The sequence below is a fragment of the Cervus canadensis genome, chromosome 24 (genome assembly GCF_019320065.1).
Source record: "Cervus canadensis isolate Bull #8, Minnesota chromosome 24, ASM1932006v1, whole genome shotgun sequence".
Classification (NCBI taxonomy): domain Eukaryota; kingdom Metazoa; phylum Chordata; class Mammalia; order Artiodactyla; family Cervidae; genus Cervus; species Cervus canadensis.
Genome location: NC_057409.1, coordinates 31,457,803 through 31,484,884, shown reverse-complemented (window position 1 = coordinate 31,484,884; position 27,082 = coordinate 31,457,803). Strand labels below are relative to the sequence as shown.

The window sequence follows — 27,082 nt, the reverse complement described above, 5'->3', positions numbered from 1 at the left end:
AATGCAGAATTGAATACAGAAAGATAGAAATATAATACCTTCAGATGGGGAGTTCAGGGTATACAGCAGATGTTTAACAGATTTATGGAGAGTTCTGAAACCTTCGTTAGTTGTGACACGTGGATAAACCTTCTGCACGACCAGCAGCACACTAACAAGTCGAAAAACAATTAAACCAGATTGCATTTCAACATTTGCAGACAGAAACAAAAGGTTATTCAAGGAGAAAATAGCTACAGTATTGAAAATTATTCTTTTAACATAAAAGACAAGATGCTGCTTTGTCATTTAATTGCTTGTTTGTCTGTTCATGCACAAAATCCCAAAAAGGATTCTTGAACCATACAGGATTCTAAAGCCTAAAAGGTCTTAAAGTAAGGAGTGAAGTTCACACACTTTTTTTGTTGCTGTTGTTGTTAAGATCTAAAAATAAGTGGTTAGAAACAGCAGTTTCCAATAAAAGGATACCTCTTTTTTTGTTTTTAAAGGAAAAAAATTAAATATTGGAAATTATTTTCATTAAACATCAAGCCCAGATAAAGGATCCACTTTCAAGAATAATTATTAATTAAGTATTTGATACTTTTGCTAAACAAATGTTAATTTTTTTTAAAAAATGGTATCTTGCCCTAATTAAAGATTGCATTCTATCCTCTAAGTAGCCCACAGGCACTGCTCCAGGGGGTAGCTCAAAATTAATACCCAGACTAATTGGCACTGTCTTCCCAGGGTTTTTATGTTACTAATAAGATGGGCAGTCTACACTGGGAATGAAAAATCAGCAAATTTACTTGTTCATGCTTGAGTTCATCCAGTATTTCCAAAAAATCAATTACCAACTTAAGAAATGCCTCTTTTTTATCCCCTTATTGTCATTAGTACATTAAAAAAATGTTAGCATTGTACTAGTATGTCTGAATTTCACAAATACTGTGAGGCTATATATATATATATATATATATATATATACACACATACACACACACACACACACACGAGTGGTAACTTAGAACAAAAGGCTTTGTTAAGGATTTGCTATTGTGAAGTTAAATGTAGTACGTGTTAGCTAATAGCTCTTCCGTATGTATCTTAGTCAACTGAAGGCTCACATCAGCAATAGCATGTGCATATACTTTCTACAATATTTTTGGAAGTTTTAATATTTAAATTAAGATCGTTTTAATTTTAGCTCCTAGCCATGAATGACAATTATATTTAGAGAGCTAACTTTTGAATGTCCTCTAGTTTCTAGTAGGTATGTATATGGATATATAAACATATATCTATTTATTTACGGGCTTCCCTGGTGACTCAGTGGTAAAGAATCTGCTTGCAATGCAGGAACTCCAGAAAGACAAAGGTTCAATCCCTGGGTCAGGAAGATTCCCTGGAGGAGGACACGGCAACCCACTCCAGTATTCTTGCCTGGAGGATCCCATGGACAGAGGAGCCTGGCAGGCTACAGTCCACTGGGTCTCAAAGAGTCGGACATGACTGAAGCAACTTAGCATGCATATATATTTATAATTTTATTTGCTTCTCTAATAATTCCATTAAAGTCAATTCATTTGTCTTGTTATGGAACACTAAAGTTCAAAAGTTAAATAACTTACACAAGGTTAACCAGATAAATAGAGCTGGTTGTGTCTAATTTCAAAGTTTCTGCTCTTTCTCCTTTACATCTTAACTCTGGTGCTTTGCCCCAACATGGCAGAGAACAGGACAGAACATTTCTGCCGTGAGCCACAGCCATTGTTAGCTTGTTTTTCCAGCTGTGTGTTTGGCCGTGGTGGGATGGCTGAATTTTTCTCGTCTGTGCTCTGTATACATAACAGTTGCTGCCTCAGGCATTTTTATATTTACCCCAAGAATCTCCTGGTTCTCAGACTTTGAATTAATCCTGGTGAGTACAGAGACCAGGTAAACCTTCTGAGATTGGAGATTTCTGCCAGCCTTCACCCAGCTTGGCCTCTGCTTGACTCAGCTGATCTTTTGTCTCAAAGTAATACCTTCAAAGACTGGACATTTGGCAATCTCATTGTCAGAATTATTGTTATTAGTATAACTAATAAAAATGTCAGTAGATGTAATTCATCTTTTTCTATCAAAATGCGACTAAAAAAATGACACCTGACCCCTGTCCTCTATGAGATCCTTTAAACTATTGATGAAGATAATTTTACTTCACTTCATTGGTTTTGTTTTTCTGTCCTGTTCATCATATACAAATGAAAGTTATCCAAAACAAGTCTCCTTGTAAGGTAATTTAAAAAGGAGTTTTTGTGATTCATATCTAAGTATACAACTTCCTCCTCATAAATGGTGACTATTATCTATGTTTTTTCATATGCTCTTCTTGATTTTTGAGATTGCTCATTTTTGCTAACCGCTGTCATAATCTTGACATTTTGCAATCTGGTTTCAGTGACTGAACTATATAACAAGTTACAACTTTACAAAACTGCTGGAGGAAATAACAGCAATGAGTTTTTATAGGGTTTATTTGTTCATATTACTTGATCAACAAAGAGTAAGATAAACCAGTGATTTGGTGACAAAAGTCATTTGTAAAGAAGTTACCGCTTTTAGTGGCACTTTAATAATAATAGTGAAGATTTGACTTTAAAAAATGGTTGATATAAAAGGTCTTTCAAAAGAAATATAATGCAAGACATTTAATTTTAGATTTCCTAGTAGTTACATTAAAAATGTTAAAGAAACAGATGAAATTAATTTTAATAATATATTATATTTGACCCAATATATCCAAAATATTATTTCAACATCTACTCAATATAAAATATATTGTATTTTATCTTTTATTGCATTATCTTCAGATTTCAAAGTATATTTTACACTAATGAAGCATCTCAACTCAGACGCTGTTTTCACTGAAAATATTTAATCTATATTAGAATTTCATTGCAATTACCAGTGAAAAGTAGATTCACATACCCATGTTGTTTCAAATATATTAGAAGTTTTTCTAATAAAGTTTTTCTAATAAATTTAAATTAATTAAAAATAAAGTTTAAAAATTAAAAAAAAATAAACAAATAAAGTTAAAAAATTCAATTCCTTAATGATAGTAGCACACCAAGTGCTCAAAATCATGTGACACCCTGTGCACCTTAAATTTACAATATGCAACATGCCAAATTTATTAAATTAAAAAATCCCACAAATAGCTAGAGGCTATCATGTTAGAAAGAACAAGTATATACACTGGCAATAAATATTTAAATTAATTAATTAAATAATAAGTAAAAGTCAAATGCTTTAAAAAAAGTTATCCAGGTTAGAAAAAAGTCAGCTGTCATCTGCTTTATAATAATCTGAAGCTATTTCTTTTAAAAGCTGTTTTCATTAGTCTGTGGAGTGGTTTACAACATTCTAATCATTACCTGAGAACATATCTATGGTATAATACAATAATTTTATTTTAAACTTTAAGGGAATTAAAACAGCCACAGTGCAATGTCCTTATGTAATTTGCTCTATCAAAATGATGTCTAATGTATTTTTAATTAATTTATTTTTGACCCAAGGGTATTTTTTTGGATCTTCCACCTTTCAGTGAGAATTATTTTATGGGAGTTTGGTTTTTATTTGTTGTTTAATAACCAAATTTCATTAAGGTATAATTCACATACAACATGATGAGTCTATTTAAGGTTATTATTCAATAAGCTTTGACAATATATACAATTATGTAATCCCCATGCTAAATAAGATATAAAATACCTTATTTTAAGGTGATATAAAATATCACCTTAAAAAAGTTTTGTCATGCTTCCAACAGTTGCCCCAATAGCCACTGTTCTGATTTCTAACACTGTACATTAATTTTGCTAATAATACAGTATCTACACATCTAGTATGTATTCATTTTTTTTTGGTCTGGATTCTTTTGCCAGCATAATATTCATAAGATTTATATATGCTGTTGTGTGATTAAGTAATCTGTTTATTATTCTTAACTGAGTAGAATTCCAATTTTTCATCCATTCTGTTTATGGATATTTGTTTTTCTCTCAATTTTTAGCTATTGTGAATAAATCTGCTATAAGCATTAGCATACAAGTCTTCATGTGGGCATACATATGTTTTCATTTTCTTGGGTAAATAACCAGGGATAGAATGCTACACCACATGGTTCTATTTTTAGCTTCATTAGAACCTGTCACACTGTTTTCTGACATGGTTATATCATTTTACACTCTAACTTGCAATGTATGGATTCTATTTGCTTCACATTCTTGCAAGTAACTAGGGTCGCTCATCTTTTAAAACTGAACCCGTTTTAGTGAGTGTTAGTGATATCTTATTATGGTCTCAAGGGTATCTTGCTACATTGCACAATTCAAACAATTCTGTTTCTCCTTTAATCATTTACCTGTTTGTTTTCTAAAATAGAATATACAAAGGAGGAAGAGAACTAAGTGTCAAAATTCTGAGTGAGTGAAAATTTCCTGAAGAGCCAAAATGAGGACCAAATCAAATTTACTAATATCTTGCTTCTTTCATAGTTTAGTTATGACATGTTATTTATTGTGGAAAGAGCATAGGACTTGGATTCAGATTCCTTGAGTTTAGGTTCTAGCTTTATCACTTACTTACTTAGTTATAGAATCTTGAGGAAGTCTTTTGACCTTCCTGAAGAAGTCATTTGACCTCCATGAAAGTGTGTTTTCTTTCTAATAAAATGCAGACATCTGTGGTCTCAATCTCAAAGTACTGTTATGAGAATCAACTGAAATTAAGGTACCAACATGAGGGCTTATTACAAGGTCTTTGAACAAATATAAACACTTAGAAGTTCTCCAGAGAAGATGAGAAAACTCTTTTCTGGTGATTCAGACATTAACAATAGAATCCACTGTGCTCTTAGTGACATATTAGAGAGGCATCTGGGTTCTGGAGTATAAAAACCCAGGTTCAAACTCTCTTAACATCAATTATTTAATTTTTACAACCCTCTATTATCTCATTTATGAAATAAATGATAGTCCTGTTGTTAAGTTTCAATGTGAAATATATGAAGGGTCCAGTAAAGTGTTTGGCATGTAACAGGCACTCAGTAATCACTGGTTGTTGATGCAGTTGTTTTGTTTAATGTACATTTCCAAATTAGCTAGGCATCATAGCCAAAACCTAAGTATGTGTTTATCAAACTCTAAATGCTAGCATGCTCAGATCTCTTTTATTAGGAAAACAGAATTTAAAGGGATTTCTTCTGCAAGTTTTTCAAATCTTTGTGTCATATATGTCAAATAAAGTCAACCCAATATGCAAGGTTGTTTTTTGTTACTGTGTAATACCAAAAATCCAATGAAATATTTTCATCTTGAGTATGTAAAATACTGGATGCACAGAGCCTTTTTTGTCCCTGAGTGAGACTGAGCCATTCCAATCAACCGTTGCTCTACCATCTTTTTCAGAGTTCTGGGATATCAATTGACATTACTGATGTTATGATTAGTGTTCCTCATTTCCCCATATATATGTCAATAACCCTGATGGCCACAGTGTATCTTTCTCCTTTGCTTATCCAATACCCTTATTTTCACTGCCAAAATCTGCAGTAAGTGCTGAAAGGTTATTTGCTGTGTTTAAATTAACTACTTGGCAGTGATCTTCAAGGTAACGTTAGGAAAAAAAAAAAAGACTTCGTTATGAACAGTAATTCTTACCTGTTTGCATTTCGAAGCACATCAAATAGATTGCTTAGTGTGCTGTCATTCTGGAACACATTTGGAAAACTGGAGAGAAGCTCCCACACAGCTGTCTGCTCTTGTACTTGTGAGAAAAAGGACAGCACTTTAACCATTTCCTGAAACATTGTCTTCTGGTTGTTTGGATCACTTGATAGCTTAAAAAATAAAACCACAGACAGGGTGAGACGAGACTTCAATATCTGTAACCACATGGCTGACTATCTTTGAAAACACTGAACGTCTAGATTTTCAGTTAAGTAATTCAGATTTTCATTTAGTTTGAAGTAATCTTTTACCTGGAAAAACTATAACCATTTCAAATGCTCTTACACGTAATTGAATTTTTTCCTATAATTTTAGATGTTGGCATATTTAATGTTTGGTTAACAAAACTATTTATACAAAATACTTTAAATTGGATTTTGGGAAATTAAAATTAATTTCTTAAAATAAAATTAGCTTCTGAGTAATACGTTTGTTTTTCTCTAGGACCTAGTTTAGGATATAAAGAAAAATACTCTCTATATCCATTAGTAGTGCATGCTCAGTCTCTTAGTTGTGTCTGACTCTTTGCGACCCCATGGACTATAGCCCACCAGGCTCCTCTGTCCATAGGATTCTCCAGACAAGAATATTGGAGTGGGCTGCCATTTCCTCATGCAGATCCATTAGTAGACCTTATATTATTTGCATAGAAAACCTTTAAAATTTAGGTGTTTTATGTATAAATGTGTGAATATATATACAAATATATGAAAATGTTTATTATTATAATTACACATACTTAATAAAATATTTCCAAAGTTCTGTTGCAATACAAGGAACTTTAGTTATAATAATGATCTATAGTGAATATCCTATAGTCACATCTTGTACTCTAAGCAAACAAATAAAAGAAAACCATGATCTTTACTCTTGCTCTGGATCATAGGTCCCAGATAATACCTTCAGGTATTTTCTTCATTATATTCCCACCCCAAACAATTTTCTTAATAAGCGCATTCATACTAGTAGTCAGGTTTTTGTCGGATCTTAATTCAAGGTCTTTCATGCTGAAAATGTGATTTTGAACAAGGTATTCTTAGCCACACATTCTATATGACTGCTGAGTTTGTTGAGATAGAATTTTAAGTGCTCTACATTGAATTGGCATTATTATAACAGTGTTTCTAATCCGGTTCATTTGGAAAACTCTGAGTAATGAAGAGTACTTCAGTTCAGTTCAGTTCAGTTGCTCAGTCGTGTCTGACTCTTTGCGACCCAATGGACTGCAGCTCGCCAGGCTTCCCTGTGTATCACCAACTCCCAGAGCTTGCTCAAACTCATGTCTATCAAGTCAGTGATGCCATCCAACCACCTCACCCTCTGTTGTCCTCTTCTCCTGCATCAGTGAGTCAGTTCTTCACATCAAGTGACCAAAGTATTGGAGTTTCAGCTTCAGCATCAGTCCTTACAATGAATAGTTAGGAATGATTTCCTTTAGGGTGGATTGGTTTCATCTCCTTGCAGTCCAAGGGACTCTCAAGAGTCTTCTCCAACATCACAGTTCAAAAGCATCAATTCCTCGGTGCTCAGCTTTCTTTGTGGTCCAACTCTCACATCCATACATGACTACTGGAAAAACCATAGCCTTGACAAGATGGACCTTTGTTGGCAAAGTTATGTCTCTGCTTTTTAATATGCTGTCAGGATTGGACATAGCTTTACTTTCAATGAGCAAGCATCTTTTAATTTCATGGCTGTAGTCAATATCTGCGATGATTTGGCACCCCAAAAAATAAAGTCTGTCACTGTTTCCATTGTTTCCCCATGTATTTGCCATGAAGTGATGGGACCAGATGCCATGATCTTCATCTTTTGAATGTTAAGTTTTAAGCCAACTTTTTCACTCTGTTCTTTCACTTTCATCAAGAGGCTCTTTAGCTCCTCTTTGCTTTCTGCCATAAGGGTGGTGTCATCTGCCTATCTGAGGTTATTGATATTTCTCCTGGCAATCTTGATTCCAGCTTGTGCATCATCCAGCCCAGCATTTCCCATAATGTACTCTGCCTATAAGTTACATAAGCAAGCTGACCATATACAGCCTTGACATACTCCTTTACCAATTTGGAACCAGTCCATTGTTCCATGTCTGGTTCTAACTGTTGCTTCTTGACCTGCATACAGATATCTCAAGAGGCAGGTAAAGTGGTCTGGTATTCCCATCTCCTGAAGAATTTTCCACAGTTTGTTGTGATCCACATAGTCAAAGGCATTGGTGTAGTCAATAAAGCAGAAGTAGATATTTTTCTGGAACTCTCTTGCTTTTTTGATGATCCAATGGATGTAGGCAATTTGATCTCTGGTTCTTCTGCCTGTTCTAAATCCAGCTTGAACATCTGGAAGTTCTCGGTTCATGTACTGCTGAAGCCTTGCCTGGAGAATTTTGAGCATTATTTTGCTAGCATGTAAGATGAGTATAATTGTGAGGTAATTTGAACATTCTTTGACATTGCCTTTCTTTAGGATTCAATGAAAACTGACCTTTTCCACTCTGTGGCCACTGCTGAGTTTTCCAAATTTGCTGGCATATTGAGTGCAGCACTTTCACAGCATCATCTTTCAGGATTTGAAATAGCTCAACTGGAATTCCATCACCTCCACTAGCTTTGTTCGTAGTGATGCTTCCTAAGGCCCACTTGACTTTGCTTTGCAGGATGTCTGGCTCTAGGTGAGTGATTACACATTGTGGTTATCTGAGTCATGAAGATATTTTTTGTATAGTTCTTCTGTGTATTCTTGCCACCTCTTCTTAATAAGCTCTGCTTCTTTTAGGTCCATAGCATTTCTGTCCTTTATTGTGCCCATCTTTGCATGAAATGTTCCCTTGGTATCTCTAATTTTCTTGAAGAGACCTCTAGTCTTTCCTATTCTATTGCTTTCCTCTATTTCTTTGCATTATTCACTTTTTATCTCTCCTTTGGAACTCTGCATTCAGATGGGTATATCTTTCCTTTTTTCCTCTGCCTTTAGCTTCTCTTCACAGCTATTTTTAAGGCCTCCTCGGACAACCATTTTGCCTTTTCTCATTTCTTTTTCTTGGGGATGGTCTTGATCACCACCTCCTGGAATGTCATGAACCTCAACCCATACAATAAAATTCAGAGGATCAAGGGGAAAAATGTTAGATGTGAATATGTTTAATTTATTCTCATTTATAACATTTTGAGAGAACTCAAAAATTTTGATTTTGTGAACTCTCATTGTATGTGGAATTTCATTAAAAGAAGATGATCAGTATCTTATTTTCTTACTTTCACACCATAATTTAAGACTGGCATATAAAAAAGGTCATTAGCACTTCATATTATAAAGTTCTTGTTTCTAGTGTATAGTATTTTGGAAAGTGGGATATATTGTTTCATAAAAATCAAAGTTTTAAATTAGGTTTTATCTTAGAAAAAACGTTTAAATGATTACCCATTATTCTATTCTATTCTATTCTATTCTACTACCCATTATTCTATTCTTCTGCGAATTACCAGGCTCTGAGAGTTTAATTATTAAACTTATATTACATCCTGAGTAATCTCACTTAAAAATCTCAGAGAAAACAGTCAATCTTCATTCACCACAAACCAAAGTCAAATCTCATATACAAAGATGAGATTCCATCTCCATATTAACCATAAAGCAATATTTTTGGTTTAATGGATCATTTCAATCCAGCACATTTAAATGGAAAGTAGTCATTGCTTAGAATTTGACATCATATGTGAACCTTTGTGTGTGGAATTCATGCCAAATGTGAGCCAATATTTCAGTCAGTATTTTCCAGCCCATGAGACCTATGGACTTGCTCTTTGAATCACTTTGAGTTGCTTTGTGCATATAAGAATGGAAATGATACATTTCCTGCTATTGTTATGAGACCTTGATCATATTAAAATGTTTATACTCACCTGAGAGAATTGGTTTGTTAGTTCTTGGAGAGAAGACTCTAAAAGGGTCTTGTTGGACAGGCAAAATAAATTAAGAACATTTTTCCCTAGAGTGGTCCAAGAGAAGGCATAATCAGCAATATAACCTGGATAGTTCTCACACAGCTGTCTTCGTATCTCTTCTGAAGTTGAATTTTGCTGTAAAAGCTAAAAATGTGTGTGAGAAAAGCAGTATAACAATGTTAGTAAATACAGATATCAAATATATTAGTCTTCAAGGAAACGGACCTGTCTCTATAATAGCCATTTTAAGTTCCTCCATTATAGCAACTATTAAATTAAAACTAAAATACATTGAGTTCACCCATGAAAATCCCTGAGAGAATATGTGAATACAGTGATTATTGTCATCTTTATGATTTAAAATATTTACATATGATCTTTTTTAACTGAACTCATTTCTTGCATCTGACTAGACAACCTAATGTACTAGAGCTTCTCTGACAAAAATCCTCAGGCTTAAAAAATCTTAGTTTTTCCTGGGCATTTAGCAGCAGAGATTTAGGGGTCCTAACAATTTGTGACACCTCATGGGAAACTGGCCAGGATTTTTGGAAGACTTCCAAAGAGGACGAGCTTCAGAGTCTAGTCTCAAGATCAACAGTGTTTATTTAGAAGAAGTAGAGAAACATGGATTATGTTTCATTGGAAAAGCAATAATTTTATTTAGGAGTTATGCACTAAAGAAAAAAGAAAAACACATGTATGAAGATACATAAAAGCATACAATTACCAAAGGCAATAATCAGAAAGCAATTTTATAATGGAAGTCCCCCATATATTTCAGAGTACAGACCAGTCACAGATGTAACGCAATTTTCAGCTATAATATTGATCACATTCAGCATTATTGTTTAGATATTTATAGAGCCAATTACAGTCGGTTGCAATATTTAATGCACCCTTCCTAATAATTAATTCTTACAATCTGTCAGGTGAAGGCTAACTATCTTCATCCTTCCCTTTTTATATCACAAAATCTACACTATACCTTCCAGTGATTCAACTTCTAAATATAATGAAATAAGACAGGATCCATTTATTCTAGGATATACTCTAAGTGCCAGGTCTTCTAGTCATTCATCTATATCTCTTTCCTAACATTACATATAAATTCACTCCAAAATGATTTCTCTACTTATTCTTGCAAGGGTTGCAGAAAGCAGTAAACAGAAAGAAAGAGGAATCAGAGAGATTGCTGACACAGGCATCAATATGTCATTCTAATTTTTATATCCTTTCTCTGCTCCAACTACTCTGAAAATATGTATCTATACATAGAAAATTCATTCTTACTTATCTCCACTGGATATATGACTCTGTGCTGCCTCACAAAACTCTGAAATTTTATTTCATCTGAGAAAGAGAACCTGGGAATTTCAATACAATACAGTGCTTTTTTTTTTTTAGAATAGCATTGATATTTTAGCTATTAAAGAATTTAACTGATATAATACAAGACTGTTTGCTTCTAGTATTAGAATATAGAAGAATTGGAAATGGAATAAAATCATAAATAAAATAAAATTATTAGAATATGGAAGAAATGGAATGGAATAAAATAACTTTTCCTAGTTTACACCCTGATGTGATTTGTGGAGGCTTTATACTGGAATTAAGTGGGCACATGGTGGGGTTTCCTCAGTTACACAGGGTGATTTAGGTACCTCAACTATTATATAAACCAGGATTTCAAAATCTAGACTGAAATGACTGTGAAGGTCTTATATATCAACCAGCACTGGCAGAATTGCCTTGATAGGTACGGTGCCTTTTCCATACATTTTGAATTGTTCTTTGGTTTACTGACATAAACAAGTTTATTAAGATGCCTCAGTTATACATAATGTCAATTCAAGGGGAACTAAGAGACACATATTAAGTAGCAGGGGTTAAGGTCACAGGAATATGAATAACATGAATAAAGATCAGAGTTATGTCTCCATGTTTCAGATGGAAAAAAATCTCTACTAGATAAGATGTGGCTGTATTATTAAAATTCTTGTGTGTGTGTGTGTGTGTGAGAGAGAGACAGAAAGAGAGAGAGAGACAGAGAGAGACAGAGACTGAGAGAGAAACAGTCCCTCTATGGCAAAATGTTGAAAATGATCTCCTCTTAATTTCTGAAGAGCATGCAAAGCAGGACTCAAATGCCTATGGGCCAGCCAAGTAACTTAAACGTATGAATCTGGTTGGATAAAAGACCATAAGGAAAAGTGGGGATTTCAGTTAACAGAAGGGTACCTCTTCGGCCTAAAGACATTCAAATTCAATTTCTTACAATCCTCGTATATGTGCACACATACACATGTAGCTCATAGGTTGCCAGTATACACTTCTGAAAATGATGTTTATCATTTTGCAATCTGGAATCTTAGAGAGGAAGATGAGTAAACCAGACAGAAATCCATAGGTAAGCTCTTTAAGCCATGCTAAGGAAAGGGATTTTATTACTTTGGGGAGATATTGTTTATAGCTCCAATTTTCCAAAAGCATTATTAGTATGGATGAGCAAGCAAGTCTGATGGCTGCTATAGCCTCATTTGCTTTCATACAGCTTTTTCTTCCCTGCTTCAGAAAATTAAAAGATCACATATAATGCCACCCTATTTTTTTTTACCAAATGAAAATCTTAAGTTCAATTAAGGGACTTAACAGGGAAGTAAATAAATATCCAAGACTTTAAGGAATTTAGAATGTCTCTAAATTAAGCTTTTTATCAAAGAGCTCCTAAGAAAAGAATCTCTCTGAGATATTACTCCAAATGGGAGTACTCTTCCTATCCTCTATTAATCTAAGGGGTATTTGTTTACCTGCTTTTTTTATGAGTCCAATATAAAGTTGATGGAAATTACCTTTTCCAAACTAAGAATCCGGGCAAGCACTTGACTACCATTGAAAGTATCTGTTCCAGTACTTTCCAAATCAGCACTTGTATTAGGAAATATTGTGGCTGTTGTAAAAAGAAAGAAAAGATTAGCAAAATAAAAATACAACTCTCTCTCTCTCTCACACACACACACACACACACACTCACACACACACACACACGAATCCATAAATATCACTTATGCTTTCATATACTCCACAACAAGAAATGTGTTCAAATATGCACCTTCCATGAAAGTCTCCTACTGGCAAAATGCTGAATTCCATCAGTTTTTCCTTTCACATAAAACTGATGGCTTTGGTTTGCTCTTGGGTTCCTTCCAGTAATTCTAGATGTCATTTGCTTTCATTCCAGTTTATATCATTAAACTTTATCACCAATATTATTGCCTAATAAACGGAATCATTTCAGTGCAAGCCTAAAGGATCTGAGGTGCCTCCACTAGCCCCACAATCCATCACACCCAACATCTGGTTGAAGAATCTGCCAATGTGCAATGCACATCTGGTGATAATGGTTTTTTTTTTTTTAATTATTCAATTGGGAGGCTAAAATCTGCTTAAGATCATAAATTCTCTCCCCCCAAAGTGGTTTCTAAATGATATTTCAGATCAAATAAATGGGAGGAAGCAATTAGTCCAGACTACAGTATACTCTAATTAAGTAATTTCCAAAGTGGTCTCATCCAATACCATTTATAATGTGGCACAGTGTTCTGGGTTAGGAGCATTAGCTGGAAAAGTATGTTCAGATCTACAGCATGGAGGTTCATTAGCCAGTGTATTGACTTTTATAAATTTTGGACAGAAATACTTTATTATCCTCACAACAAAGAATCTTAATATTCAAAGATACAGCGACCAACATCAGCAAGGCCTAGACTTTGTCAGAATGCTCATGGGGCTGAAGAATTTACATTCCTCTAGACCAAAGCAATACATTTGTGAGATGACTGGCCAGAAATATAATCCATGGCTACTGCACAGAGCAAAGCTAACTGGACCACCACAATAGTATGATCTTATTCTTCTGTTCTTCAGCCTACTCGGTCAGACACCCGGAGATCATCCACCACAGCATGTTAACTCCTCAAAACCACTCACAAACGTATTTCTACTACAATAACAAAAGATTTTTTTTCATGTGGCTCATCAACTTAGATTGGAATGTTAGTGTCATAGAATCTTAAACATCACATGGCATATTTAAAGGTTCTTTTTTTTCCCCAGAGCACCAATCATAGTCTGACATGGAAGAATCTCTGTTTTGTTCACTAATATATCTCCAATAGCTTGGACAGTACCTGCACAATAGCAGATACCAAATGAATATTTGCTAATGAATATGAAACAGTCCTGCTGTCTTGAGAGTTTCTTCTCAACGTGTGGCTTCTAATGACTGTATCTTAGGAACATCTGCAGCAGAAGCACCTGAGCAGAAGGCTCAGGAAGCTCAGCATGTGGGTATTCTGCACACTAACATCTGAGGGCCACTGGCTTGGCTGTGAATGAAGGAGTACACAGGCATGATGAACGACGGTGACCCTGAGAGGTGGAGTGGGGGAAGAAGACTATTAGCTGGCAAGTCCCACCCTGACAGTTGCTCTAGGACCAGCTCAGCTGGATGACTGCAACGGGGAGGGTGCTTAACCTTGCTGGGCCTCATATTCCTCACAAATAAAACGTAAAGCTCAGACAAATCTCTGAGACTCCATTCAATACGTTTTATTGCTGGGCATTCTAACCATCCCAGCGTCATTTAACTGTAGACAATGGAAGAGTTCCTGGTCAACTGTGGGAAAGTGTGTAATTCTCAACATTACATTAGTACCATTTAGGCTTTTGCTCCTGAAGAGTATCACAGTAATAACTTAATTTCCAATTATTCTCAAGACCTTTGCATAATTGCACCACCACACTCAGGCAACTGTAAGGAGTGTTTAGATCTCTCAGGATAGGCTAGGAATTCCATCTTTGCTTGAATTTTTAAAAGTACAACTTTTAAAGATGAGACCTTTTCTGGCTGTTCCAAAAGGCCTGTTCTAAACTGGACAGAAGAGGATAGCTTACCCAGTGATGCGTGCCTCTTTTGTGGAACTTCAGTACTGTGGAGTGATAAATTGCTGTCCTTCTCCAGGTTGGATGACTTTCTCAGAATTTCACTAGAGAAGAAAAAGCAAGAACTCTATATCACTCACATTAATTTCAGTTAGTTACAGCAATGTATTATGTGGCAGATTCCAGGGCTCTCCTAGGACTTTCAAATTTTTAATCTACTTTCTAGGATTTTATGACAAAACTCACCTCACCATATATCAATGAATATACAAGGCATCCTACAAAGTAAATTTTTCTTCAGAGAAAATGGCCTAGATGAGGTTGAAATCTTTTTCTTTTTTTTTTTTTTTACTATATTCTTACAGAAAAAAAGGACATAGAACTAAACACTGAAAATCTTTACGATACATATTTTTTCTTTTAAAAAGATGGTGGATCCCAAACAGATGGGAGTCAAAGGCTGCTTTGGGTACTGAAGTAAAGGTCTGTTTATTTGTCAACCTTTAAAGGAAAACAAGTTTTCTATGTTAAATTAAAGATGGCATTTTGAGGATTATCAAAGATGAATACTTTCAAGAAAGATTCAAAGAAGGGGCAGAACACACATCTATGGAATATCTAGTCTGTGCTAGGTACTATGGTTGGTGTCATGGCAGGTGGCACCAGATGTCAAAGAAAGAACGATGCATGCGGCGTTTTAATTTCACTGAATGTATCAAGGCTATAATGATAGCATATGATGCCAGGAATCTCTGCACAACATGATCACACCACCTTTTGGCAGAAAACGCTATTGGACCATCCCACAATTCAGCCATCTTCTTCTTTTTAAAAACAACTTCCTGTTTATTATTTTTAAAATAGAAATAATCACATTTTATTGAAAACTTGATATACCTAAAGTAAGTATCTGAAATAAATGTATCTATTTCAAGAATGAAATAAGTCCAGATGTCTGGAGTGAATAATGTGAATTTTGTCTGATTGTTTATAAAAAGCTTATTGAAGGTACATAAGAACAGATATAAAAAGGCAAGAGCAGAAAAGCAAGAAGTTCTGCTTGCTACTGTGGTTTGATTTGACTTCCTTTTTAGAAACAAGATCCGAATCCTGGTTCCAGGGTACTTTATGATTTATAATTGGAAAAAAAAATTTTTTTTTCCCCAGTGTGTCCTTTTAATAAAAATGATAAGAAAAGGTGATATTTGTCTTTATTCCCTAGTGTTCTTCCAGTATCCTCTATAAAGTGTACTGGTTGCTCCCAAGTTCTACATTCTTAATGTATATTTGAATTATTCATGACCATGACTATATTCCTCTAAATCTTCTTATATCCCTTATGCTGACTATTTGGATGGGGAAACTGTTCAGATAAAAATAAGAACTGACCTGGACCTTTTCCCTTCTCTCAAACAGAAAGTTTTAGACAGTTTGAGAAAGTCAGTTTCACTTTTCTTTTTCTTGACACTTTTTTAGTTCAGCTTGAAATACTGTAAGAGTACTACTGAATATCAACACATTGTGAAAACAAAGGGAAAACTACCTTCATAAAAATTTTAAGGAATAGGGACAGCAACAAAAACCAAAGGGAAAGCAACAATGATCAAAAAGAGCAAAGAAAGAGCAAGAGAAAAAACTGAGTAATAAATGGCAGTGGGGGAGGTGATAAGAAACTAAGGAAGTAAGAGCTTGGAGAAGCAAAAGCCGCATTTGCTCCACAGGGGACATCTTGCCCATTTCCCCACATTCAGGTAACAGCCCTAAAACTACTCCTTCAAATATTCTTTCGACACCAAAGACAAGTTCATCCCTTTCCCAGAAAACTACTGGCTCAACAGTTCTGAACTTACTCAACAGAAAATGTCTCCACTGGACAAGGAAAATTCTGGAGGCTTCTTTTCTAACGGGACCTGCCTTGACCAGGAAGTGGCCATAGTTACATGGTGGTCCATGCATCCCATGTTACAGGAGTGGGGGGTGGTTCACCTCCTCTTAGGTGGTCCTGGTATGGCTTTTTGCCAGGGAGAGAGCATGGGCTATCATACGTGCATTGCAGTTCATCATCCTGAAAATTTCCCCGGTTTATTTTGTCTTTACAGTATGTAGTGTGATGGCATGGGTACTCTGCCCCTGCACAACTATTATCTGTAAACTCAAAATGGAGACCACAAAGTAAATGTACAACAGCAAGCATTGTGGGTAAAAAGATGAATTAAGGCTATTAGGTGAAATTCAGTTTATCTCCTCCAGGAAAGGTAACTGGTTCTTTTAGCTCCCTATTAAATTGCTAAGGGAGCACAGGAAGGTAGCCAGTCTTACTGAGTTCAGGGTAATCTCTGACCATGCTTATAGACAGAGAACTCTGTGCTTCTTAGACAATGAATGGGTTTCCATTATTTCACACAATTTAAGCACTTTGTTCATACTTAGTTTATATCAATTTTAAGTGTACTATGTTTGCTTGTGTACCTATTCCTATCACTTTTCCATTTTAGGCTGTGACATCTTTGGAAGTAGGCACTATGATGATCTTTTTATTTGAAACATCTAATACGGTACTGAACCATAAAACTGAATAGCTGATTAAATAAAAATAGATGGTATTGCCAGGGTGTAGAAGAACTTTGGAGTTAGTAGGTATCTTTCAAATTCCATTTCTGCCTCTTCCTAAAAAACTGCAGCCTCATCTATAAATTAGGAATGATACACCTACCTTGCAAAGCTGTCATGAATATTGTGTGAGGTGTGCTTATCGAGTTCCTATTGGGGCCCTGTCATCATAGATACTCACCAACATTAACTGTCAAAGTGCCCACAAAGATGGTACAAAGACACAACCTTCACCATCAGTATGCAGCTGAAGCCCCACACTTATGTATCTATGGTCCTCACAAGATCCTTCTAGAATACTAGAAGCTTCAGGATCTCTGGACACCAAATGGATGAACCCTTATTATTCATAAACTGGGGCCTGCACACATTGGCTGGTGAGGTGGGAAGAGGCAAAGGGCCTAATCCAGAATTTTATAACTCTTTCTTCATTTTTAAATTTAATTTCTTTATCAGTTTGCTCGTAAGAGGAATTTACCATTTGAAGGAATGATCAATTTTCTCTTTGGGCTGTAAAATTCTTAGGAAGAGTCAATCTACAGTGCACTCTGTTGGCAGATGGCACACGACAAAGACTGAATAATGAAGAATATCGTTTGGAAGAACGGATAGCTAAGGAAGCAACATTTTTATTTATTTTTTGTTCTTTTTAAATTTTAATTTATTGTTTTTATTGACAGATAATTGCTTTACAGAATTTTGTTGTTTTCTTTCAAACCTCAACATGAATCAGTCATAGGTAAACATACATCCCCTCCCTTTTGAACCTCCCTCCCGTCTCCCTCCCCATCCCACTCCACTAGGTCGATACAGAGCCCCTGTTTGAGTTCCCTGAGCCATAAGGCAAATTTCTGTTGGTTATCTATTTTACATATGGTAATGTAAATTTCTATGTTACTCTTTCCATACATCTCACCCTCTCCTCCCCTCTCCCCATGTCCATAAGTCTATTCTCTATGTCTGTTTTTCCATTAGTTCAGTCACTCAGTCATGTCTGACTCTTTGCAACCCCACGGACTGAAGAATGCCAGGCTTCCCTGTCCATCACCAACTCTCAGAGCTTACTCAACCTCATGTCCATTGAGTCAGTTATGCCATCCAACCATCTCATCCTGTTTCTCCATTGTTGCCCTGTAAATAAATCCTTCAGTAGCATTTTTCTAGATTCCGTATATGTGTGTTAGAATACAATATTTATCTTTCTCTTTCTGACCCACTTCACTCTGTATAATAAATAGGTTCTAGGTTCATCCACCTCATTAGAACTTACTCAAATGTGTTCCTTTTTATGGCTGAGTAATATTCCATCGTGTATATGTACCACAACTTCTTTATCCATTCATCTGTTGATGCACATCTAGGTTGCTTCCATGTTCTAGCTATTGTAATTAGTGTTGCAATGAACAATGGGATACATGTGTCTTTTCAATTTTGGTTTCCTCAGGGTATATGCCTAGGAGTGGGATTGCTGGGTCATATGGTGGTTTTATTCCTAGTTTTTTAAGGAATCTCTATACCATCTTCCAAAGTGGCTGTATCAATTTACACTCCCACCAACAGTGTAAGAGTGTTCCCTTTTCTCCACACCCTCTCCAGCATTTATTGTTTGTAGAGTTTTTGATGATGGCCGTTCTGACTGGTGTGAGGTGATATCTCACTGTAGTTTTGATTTCCATTTCTCTAATAATGAGGGATGTTGACCATCTTCTCATGTGTTTGTTAGACATTTGTGTGTCTTCTTTGGAGAAATGTCTGTTTAGGTCTTTTCCCCACTTTTTGATTGTGTTGTTTCTTTTTCTGGCATTGAGTTGTATGACCTGCTTGTATATTTTGGAAATTAATCCTTTGTCAGTTGTTTCATTTGCTATTATTTTCTCCCATTCTGAGGGCTGTCTTTTCACCTTGCTTATAGTTTCCAGTTTTCCCAGCACCATTTACTGAAGAGGCTGTCTTTGCCTCACTATATATTCTTGCCTGAAAAAAGCAACTTTTTAAAATAGCCTGGTCTGCCTCCCTTGTTGCACACCTGGCTGTACAAAGACCCTTGGAAAAGGAAGCATCCAAAGAAGGCAACACATGCATAAACATATGATCAATCTTACACTGTATCCACCATATTTATTAATAAACTCACAAGCATTTATTAAATTCCCAGGACATATAGGGGGCAAGACAAACAAACAAACAACAACAAAAAAAAAACAGGGACTATAATATGTAAATGGTAATAGCTAAGGAAGGATATGGCCAGGGGATGATGACCACACATGACCGGGGTTGCTAAATTAGAGTTATCATTTGCATTTTGTATAGAGCAAGATCCTAGAATCATTACCTAATTCATGGCTCTTGCTACCTTAAAATCTTTTTGTTCATCCTTTCACTACACTAGTGGTTTCCAACTGGGGGCAATTTCTGGCCCCTCCCCTGCTCCCAGGGGACATTTGACAATATCTGGAGACATGTTGGCTGTTACACTGGATAGGAGTGATGTTACTTGTATCTAGAGGTCAGGGATAAGGGTAGAGACCAGGGATGCTATTAAACATTTTATAATGCACAGCACAACAAAGAATTATCTGGCCCCAAGTAGCAATACTCTACTAGGCTATGATAGAGAAGTGGACTTATTCAATGACAACTCAGTCCCCACCAACTCCCTAGGACCAACTCAGGAGATTTAAAAATCCTATTCAGGAATTTGGAATAGGTATAAGGAAGTCTGAGAGAATCTTTCTCATACTAGATATCTCTGGGAGGTATATTAAGGCACTATGCAAAACTTTCGGTGCCTCTTGAATCCAGCATGTAAGCTCATCTAGATCCAGAAAATTCAATCTTCTGGGTGAGGCAAGAAAGGCTGAGTCAAATCTTCAAGTGACCCATGGCATCATTTTGACTTTTACCAGACCCAGTTCACATGTCCAGTACCATGGAGATGGTTAAGAGCATTGCCTCTAAGATGCTGAAGAAGTAGATTCTGACTCTACCACATTTATAGTGCTCTACTTCAAAAGGGACTTAATAAGGGGAACATCTTGGATTCAAAATGTTAAATTTAAGATACTGGGAGGGAAACTAGGCTGAATAGTTTTACTTCTTCTCAGACATGTCTACCAACAGTTCCATTTGGGAAATGTCACATTTATAGATATCACCATAGCGGTAGGATTTATGCACTTATACTGAATGTCTTTGTATTTCCTGTGAGTGGGAAAGACTACCTGTGTGGGTGGCATCCATGTGCACCATGGTAATTCTGTCTTTGAAAGGAATTGCTTCAAGGAAAGACACATATGGCAAATCCTAAAAAGAAAATTCTGACTTTTTTTTTGTCTCTAAGGATTAGTTAAACTTATTCTATTTTTCATTTTCCCCATAAAATATACAGGTAATGCAGTGACACCTGGAAAGAAGGTATGAAATATGCTCCAGGCCCAGTTCTGACTCCAGCTTCAGATGACAGGCATTACTAACTTTAGGGACAAATAAGAATGTTATAATGGCATTGAGGCCTCCTTGGTTATACAGTCGTCCTTCCTGACTACCCCCAAGCAGAAGTCATTCACAGGAAAATTTTAACTTTTTCATCATTTCCTGAATTTCATCCTCAAGTTCATTCCTTCAGGGTCTTCCAGGATTCAGATATAATCCCTGCATGCCCATGTTCAACATGCACCTATCTTCTAGGTGGCTCACTTGCTGATCAACAACCAGTCAAGGTGTTAAGATTTAGAAATGCCTTTATATGTTGCGCTGTCCTAAGGCTTTTTATATTCTTTGGAGGGACTTTGGAGATGTTATATCTGAGCTAATACATTTCTAAAGGTTTTCAGAGGCACCGTGATGGGGCAGATGAGGAAAGGTCTTGGGGGCAGATGCACTTCAGAAGCATGTAGAATAGGGGGGAGGAGACAACGTTGCAGGAGGTTTCAGATGACCCTGTACATATTATGTCCTACCTAGCCCTGACACAGGGAGATTAACCTGGCAACATTACAAAGGAATCTGTAACTCTGCCGTCACAGTCAGTAGCAAAGCTGTCTGCCTATTCCTCTAAACCAACTATACAAGGATCACCATTCATTTCTTTCTTAGGTTCTGAGATTCTTTTTTGATGTTGTTGTTGTTGTTTAGTCACTAAGTAGTGTCCAGCTCTTTGCAACCCCCTGGACTGTAGCCCACCAGGGTCCTCTGTCCATGGGATTTTCCAGGCAAGGACACTGGAGTGGGTTGCCATTTACTTCTCCAAGAGATCTTCTCGGCCCAGGGATTGAATCCTACATCTCCTGCATTGGCAGGCAGATTTTTTTTTTTTTTTTTTTTTTACCACTGAGCCGCCAGGAAAGCCCTTCTTTTTCTATCTCAAATACACCTTCCTCTAGTCTGGTAACTGCCACCCTATCTGACCTTCATGATCTCACCCATACAGGTCTCTGGAGAACTCTTCTGACATCTCCCCACCCAACCCTCTCTCCACTCCAATAAAATATCCAACAGTCAGATATATATTCTTCAGACAGAAACAATGGACCAGAGTGCCTATATAACTATTCACTATCTGTTTTTTTTTTTTGTCTAATGTTGTAGGCACCATGAGAAGTAAACAAATAGTCATCACATTTACCATGTGACAGATTAATTTACCTGTTCAGTAGTTTTTGTCTTTCTCCCACCAGATTTTAAGTTTTTATGGGAATGTGCCTTTAGTCATCTCTGTATCCACAGTAACTTGGATAGTCTCTAGCACATGGTACATGTTCAATACACTCTAAGTCAACGAATTAACAATTTTGCTTGCATGGCAGTTAAAGACTTCCTTCCACTTTGCTTTTGATAAATGATGTTTTTCACCTTTATTTTTATACAAATACTCACAAAAATGATTACTAGATGGTTATACATTGCTCTGAAATTAATACAGTTATGAGACCTAATACATCTTACTTCTTGTTTATAGTCAAATGAGGATGCATACCTGTTCTACTTCCAGTTACCCTAGATTCCCAGTAATATCTTTAGTTTCTAAGCACATCCATATTTTTCACTACTAAACAAAGGCCTTGGTACTTTAAAAAAATGCCTCTGAATAGAATCAGATTAGCTGTGTTTCAGGTTCTATAGGAGCCTTTCACTACTCCAAGCAAAGGTATGAATTTGGAAACCACGGGTCATGGATGAGTGCCGACACGACAGAGACAAGGAGTGAATCCATGGAGGCAATTCCCCAGCAGGAGCTGTGGGAAGGCTGAATTGTTTCTCCAAATAATGACCCTGTGAGCTCTGCAAGATGATCTTTGCCATTTGCCAGCTGTGTGGGTAACAGCACAGTCAGGAGCCCCCGCTGCTCTGATGTCTTCTTAGAGGCAGCGCAGGGACGAGGGACCATGAGGGTAAGTCCCATGATGCTGGATCATCCCTTGTGCAAAAGAGCAAAACAATAAACGTAATCATTTCTTCTTTCAGACAGCTCGTTACAGTTGATGCTGAGTTGATGGTTGAATTTTTTTTTAAACCACCTCATCCTGAAGCTAATGCTTAAAGAAATGAATTTAATAACAGAAGACTGGTGCTAATGCAAAAATGCATCAAAACACCTGGCAACTGGCCAGCAAGCAGTGACCTCGGTGTGATCATGTCTTCAGAAGAGCATTCTATTAAAATAAACATGGTGGGCCTCCTTTGATAAGGCCAAAGATAGCATTTTTCCCCCTCACTTACAAAACAGAAGAGGAAGACTGTTTTGTTTCTTAATGTGGCTATGCTAGTGAATCTTTCTTCACCAAAGGGAAGCAATTTAATGAAATGACTTACCCAGTGTGGAACGGCTTACCTAGTAACCACATCCCAGTTTCACTGCATGGCTATATAATACATAAAAATTAATAGCATGGTGGGAGATATCATTAATGCAATTTTATTAGTGCATGTAATTTCCAAATTAAGCTCCAAGTACTTGGTAGTTTAGAGAAAATACCGAACATACAGCAATATACAGCTTGAACTCAATATAATACCTGGATATTAGAATAAAAGTGAAGAAAAGAGATCTGATCAGCTATCTAGAGAATAACCAACAGAGGGTAAAAATAAACTTGGACTTTAATCTTAGTTCTAAAATCAACTCAATGGCTCATCTCAGGGGGCTCCATGAATTTGGTCCTCTATTACGTTACTGAGGACCATATACATAGAAATACACAGAAAAATACTTCTTTGGGGGTAGTAATGTGTATAGATAGACTTCTTAAATATTGATAACTATTCTCCTTGTTGTTACTTAGTTCTTCATGAGAAAAAAAATACAAAGAAGAGAGCGCCAAGTGGAACCAGTTTGTAAATAATAGACATTAATTTTGCTCATATCTTCTCTAACACTTGGTTCACGAAATGTCCATCTCAAGTACAACTTCACCATGAAGGTTTACCTGATTACATCAGCCGAAAGCTCTCTTTCTACTATAAATATGGAGGATGTCTTGCTTCAATTTCCTCCTGGCATTCTTTTTTTGCACTATCTCCTATTATCACTCATTCAACATTTACCTTCTCCTGCTAGCCCAGATGATAAAGAATCCACCTACAATGCAGGAGACCTGTGTTGGATCCCTGGGTCAGAAAGAAGGGAATGGCAACCCACTCCAGTATTCTTGCCTGGAGAATCCCATTAACAGAGGGGCCTGATGGGTCCATGGGGTTGCAAAGAGTCAGACACGACTGAGCAACTAACACTTTCCCTTTCACTTTTCTCCTGCTAGAACACAGGCATAAATCATGCCTAACTCGTCACTCACACAGGGACACAGAGACTGTGAACTAGTTGAATGAATAAAGTATTCATTCAGTTTATCTCTACATTGAGTACCCAGGGGGACAATAAGCTCTAGTCATCTTTTGGTCTCCTTGCAGATACACAGCTAGTTGCTAGTTGAGGTAATGCTTGTATGTGCTTAGAACGTTAGTCTCATAGACAGTATGTAATGCCATTTCCCTGTTTAAAAATTTCCAATGGCTTCTCATTATACTAAAAACAGAAGGAAAATTCCTTCTGTTTCCTTACCTGTTTGATTCTTCATGCTCTTTCTCTGGGGTTTTTCATTTTTTCAACAAATCCCCTGCGCCTTTCATCATTCTGCACTATGTTCTATTCATATCATATTAGGCAACTTTCTATTCCTCTAAATGATCAAGTGTGTCCCCGTTTCAGGATCACTGACTGCTTCTCTGCCTGGGACTTTCTCTTCTAGATGTTCATATGCTAGTGCTGGCTTCTCCCGGTCCCTGTTGGTCTCCACTCAGATGTCACCTTCCAACAGAGGCCCTTCTTTTACTATCCTATTTTGCTATTTAATTCTCACCTTTCAGTTTCTACCTCTTAATTTGCTCTATTTTCTTGCCGGAGCATTTACTATTATTGGTGATTATGCTATTTATTCATTTGACTGCTTTTTTGCTTTTCCATTAGAATGCAAGTAACAAAAGGGTAGAGAACTTGTTTGGTTCACCTCTGTATTACAGTGCCTAGAATGGTGCCTGGCACACAGAAATTTCTCAGCCACTATTTCTTGAATATGTTGATAAATGAATCAGTGAACATCAGAGCGCTTTATGCATAAAGACTAAATAACTTATTGACACAATAAAAACTGGTGTGAATCAGCAACCCAACAATTATGTTGTATCTCAAGTCATTTCCCAGAATAATTCTTGACGTGAGATTGATATTTTATGTTAAATAGCTTGTAGTTACTTACTCTCTCAAAGTATTACCCATACTGACTGATGATAAAAATCATGATGATAATATTAAAGGAGAAATGGTGCTACATGCCAATGAATTTAAATTAAAATTCGAGGGACCAAGTATCTCTGATTACAGATAAATATAATCTTTTCTTAAGAAACACACACAAAAATCTCTACCAAAATAATCTCATGGTTGATTCAGATTACAATGTTATTAGTTCTACAAATGGCTAGGCTCTTGACTCTTTAGATTTAAAATCTCAGGATGGAAAACTGAGGGTGCAAATGGTCTAGATTCCCTCTCTTTATTCTTCAGCTTCTTCTCATACCATAAAATAGGACACATTAACCTTATTTAAAGGTTGTTCTTCAATTAAGTATACTTCCAACTTTATTACTTTGATTTCTAGATCTCTTTGTTTGCATTTCCTGGTTTCTGTTATATACAGAAGTACCACATAGAAGATAATATCCCTGACCTTGTCCTACATCTTATGTTTGTGATCGAGTCTTAGGGCAATGCCACTGACAATTTGAGGTAGGACAGAGAATCTCTGAGAGAAGTTATAATGACTGCCTTGGCTATCCAGTTGTGTTTTTTTTTAATTGGAGTATAGTTGATTTTTTTTATAGTTAATTTTTGGGGGCTTCTCTGGTAGCTCAGTTGGTAAAGAATCCGTCTGCGATGCAGGAGACCTGGGTTGGATCCATGGGTCCAGAAAATCCCTTGAAGAAGGAAATGGCAACCCACTCCATTATTCTTGCCTGGAAAATTGCAGGGACAGAGGAGCCTAACGGGCTTATGGTCCTTGGGGTCACAAGAGTCGGACACAACTTAGCAGCTAAGCAACCACTGTAGTTGATTTATAATGCTGTGTTAGTTTCAGGCGTACAGCAAAGGTGTACAGATGTGTATACATATAATCACCTTTTCCAAAGACTCTTTTCCCATATAAGCCATTACAGAGTCTTGAGCAGAGTTCCTTGTTCTATACAGCAGGTTCTTATAGCTATCTATTTTATATATAGTAGTGTGTATATGTTGGTTCCCATCTCCCAATTTGTCCCTCCCTCTCTTATCCCTTAAGGGAGCATAAGCAAAAACTGAGTAATTCATCCAAAGTAGATTATACCTAATTCCACATAAACATGGTAGTTCCAGTTTGTAACCACTTTGTTCTTTCATATTTAGATCATCACATTTGTAGATATAGAAAATAAAATTGTATATCTAACCTAGGATGGCTTCCCATATATTTCATAAGGAAACAAGATTTGATCTCTCAAAGCAACTGAATACACTTGGGAAATGCCCCTACCTGTCTTTAAATAGTGCACTGTTAATTCCTTTCCTACGAAGCAGGTCTTGTGGCCCATAGGGTGTGTCTTTGCATTTAGAGTCTGTGTCACAGAGTAGGGTTTGCAGGAACGGGAAGAATCCAGTACTAGGAAGGTTTCGAGGTGCGAGATAACCTGAAAGTAAAACAAAAAAGTAAACAATAATTAAATCACTATGATGTTTCCTTGGGAACGGAAAGAAGTGCAGTAACTATTTTGTGAAATTATCTTCTGGATTATGACTGCTTGGGTCCCCTATGTATTCAAAGACTTTAAAATGCTTGTTGCCCCACAAATTTCTCTTCCTGGGATTTATTCTAAAGAACTAGCTGCAAGAATGTTTGCCAGAATGTTAACAATAAATCCATATTATATTATTCATATAATAAAATACAATGCAACCAATAAAAATGTCAAATAATATAGATATTTATAATACAATGCTAATTTAAAAGAGTAGATCAGAAAACAGTATGACCAGAATAGCCATAATTTTTTCAAAAATATATAAATATATGTAGTATATTAAAAAATCTGGAGCAGGACTTCCCTGGCGGTCCAGTGGTTAAGACTCTGTGCATGGGGTTAAGACTCTGGGGAATGGGTTTGATCCTTGGTCAGGAAACTAAGATTCCCACATGCCGGGTGGCAAGGTCAAATAAACAATAAATAAGTTTTAATAATAAAAATAAAAAATAAGTTCATTCTCTAAGTCTGTGAGTTTGTTTTTATTTTGTAAATAAG

At 36.3% G+C, this 27,082-nt stretch overlaps 1 protein-coding gene across 1 annotated transcript in view; it reads right to left on the bottom strand.

Annotated features, from left to right (window-relative positions):
• Positions 1-27,082, bottom strand: part of ABCA12 (ATP binding cassette subfamily A member 12) — a 188,994-nt gene that overhangs the window by 101,417 nt on the left and 60,495 nt on the right. Inside the window, exons 3-8 of the mRNA XM_043445962.1 lie at positions 26,320-26,473; positions 14,657-14,748; positions 12,553-12,650; positions 9,659-9,844; positions 5,694-5,872; positions 39-151 (exon numbers count right to left, since the gene is read on the bottom strand). Coding sequence (XP_043301897.1) covers positions 39-151; positions 5,694-5,872; positions 9,659-9,844; positions 12,553-12,650; positions 14,657-14,748; positions 26,320-26,473 — 822 coding nt within the window. The remainder of the gene's footprint in view (positions 1-38; positions 152-5,693; positions 5,873-9,658; positions 9,845-12,552; positions 12,651-14,656; positions 14,749-26,319; positions 26,474-27,082) is intronic.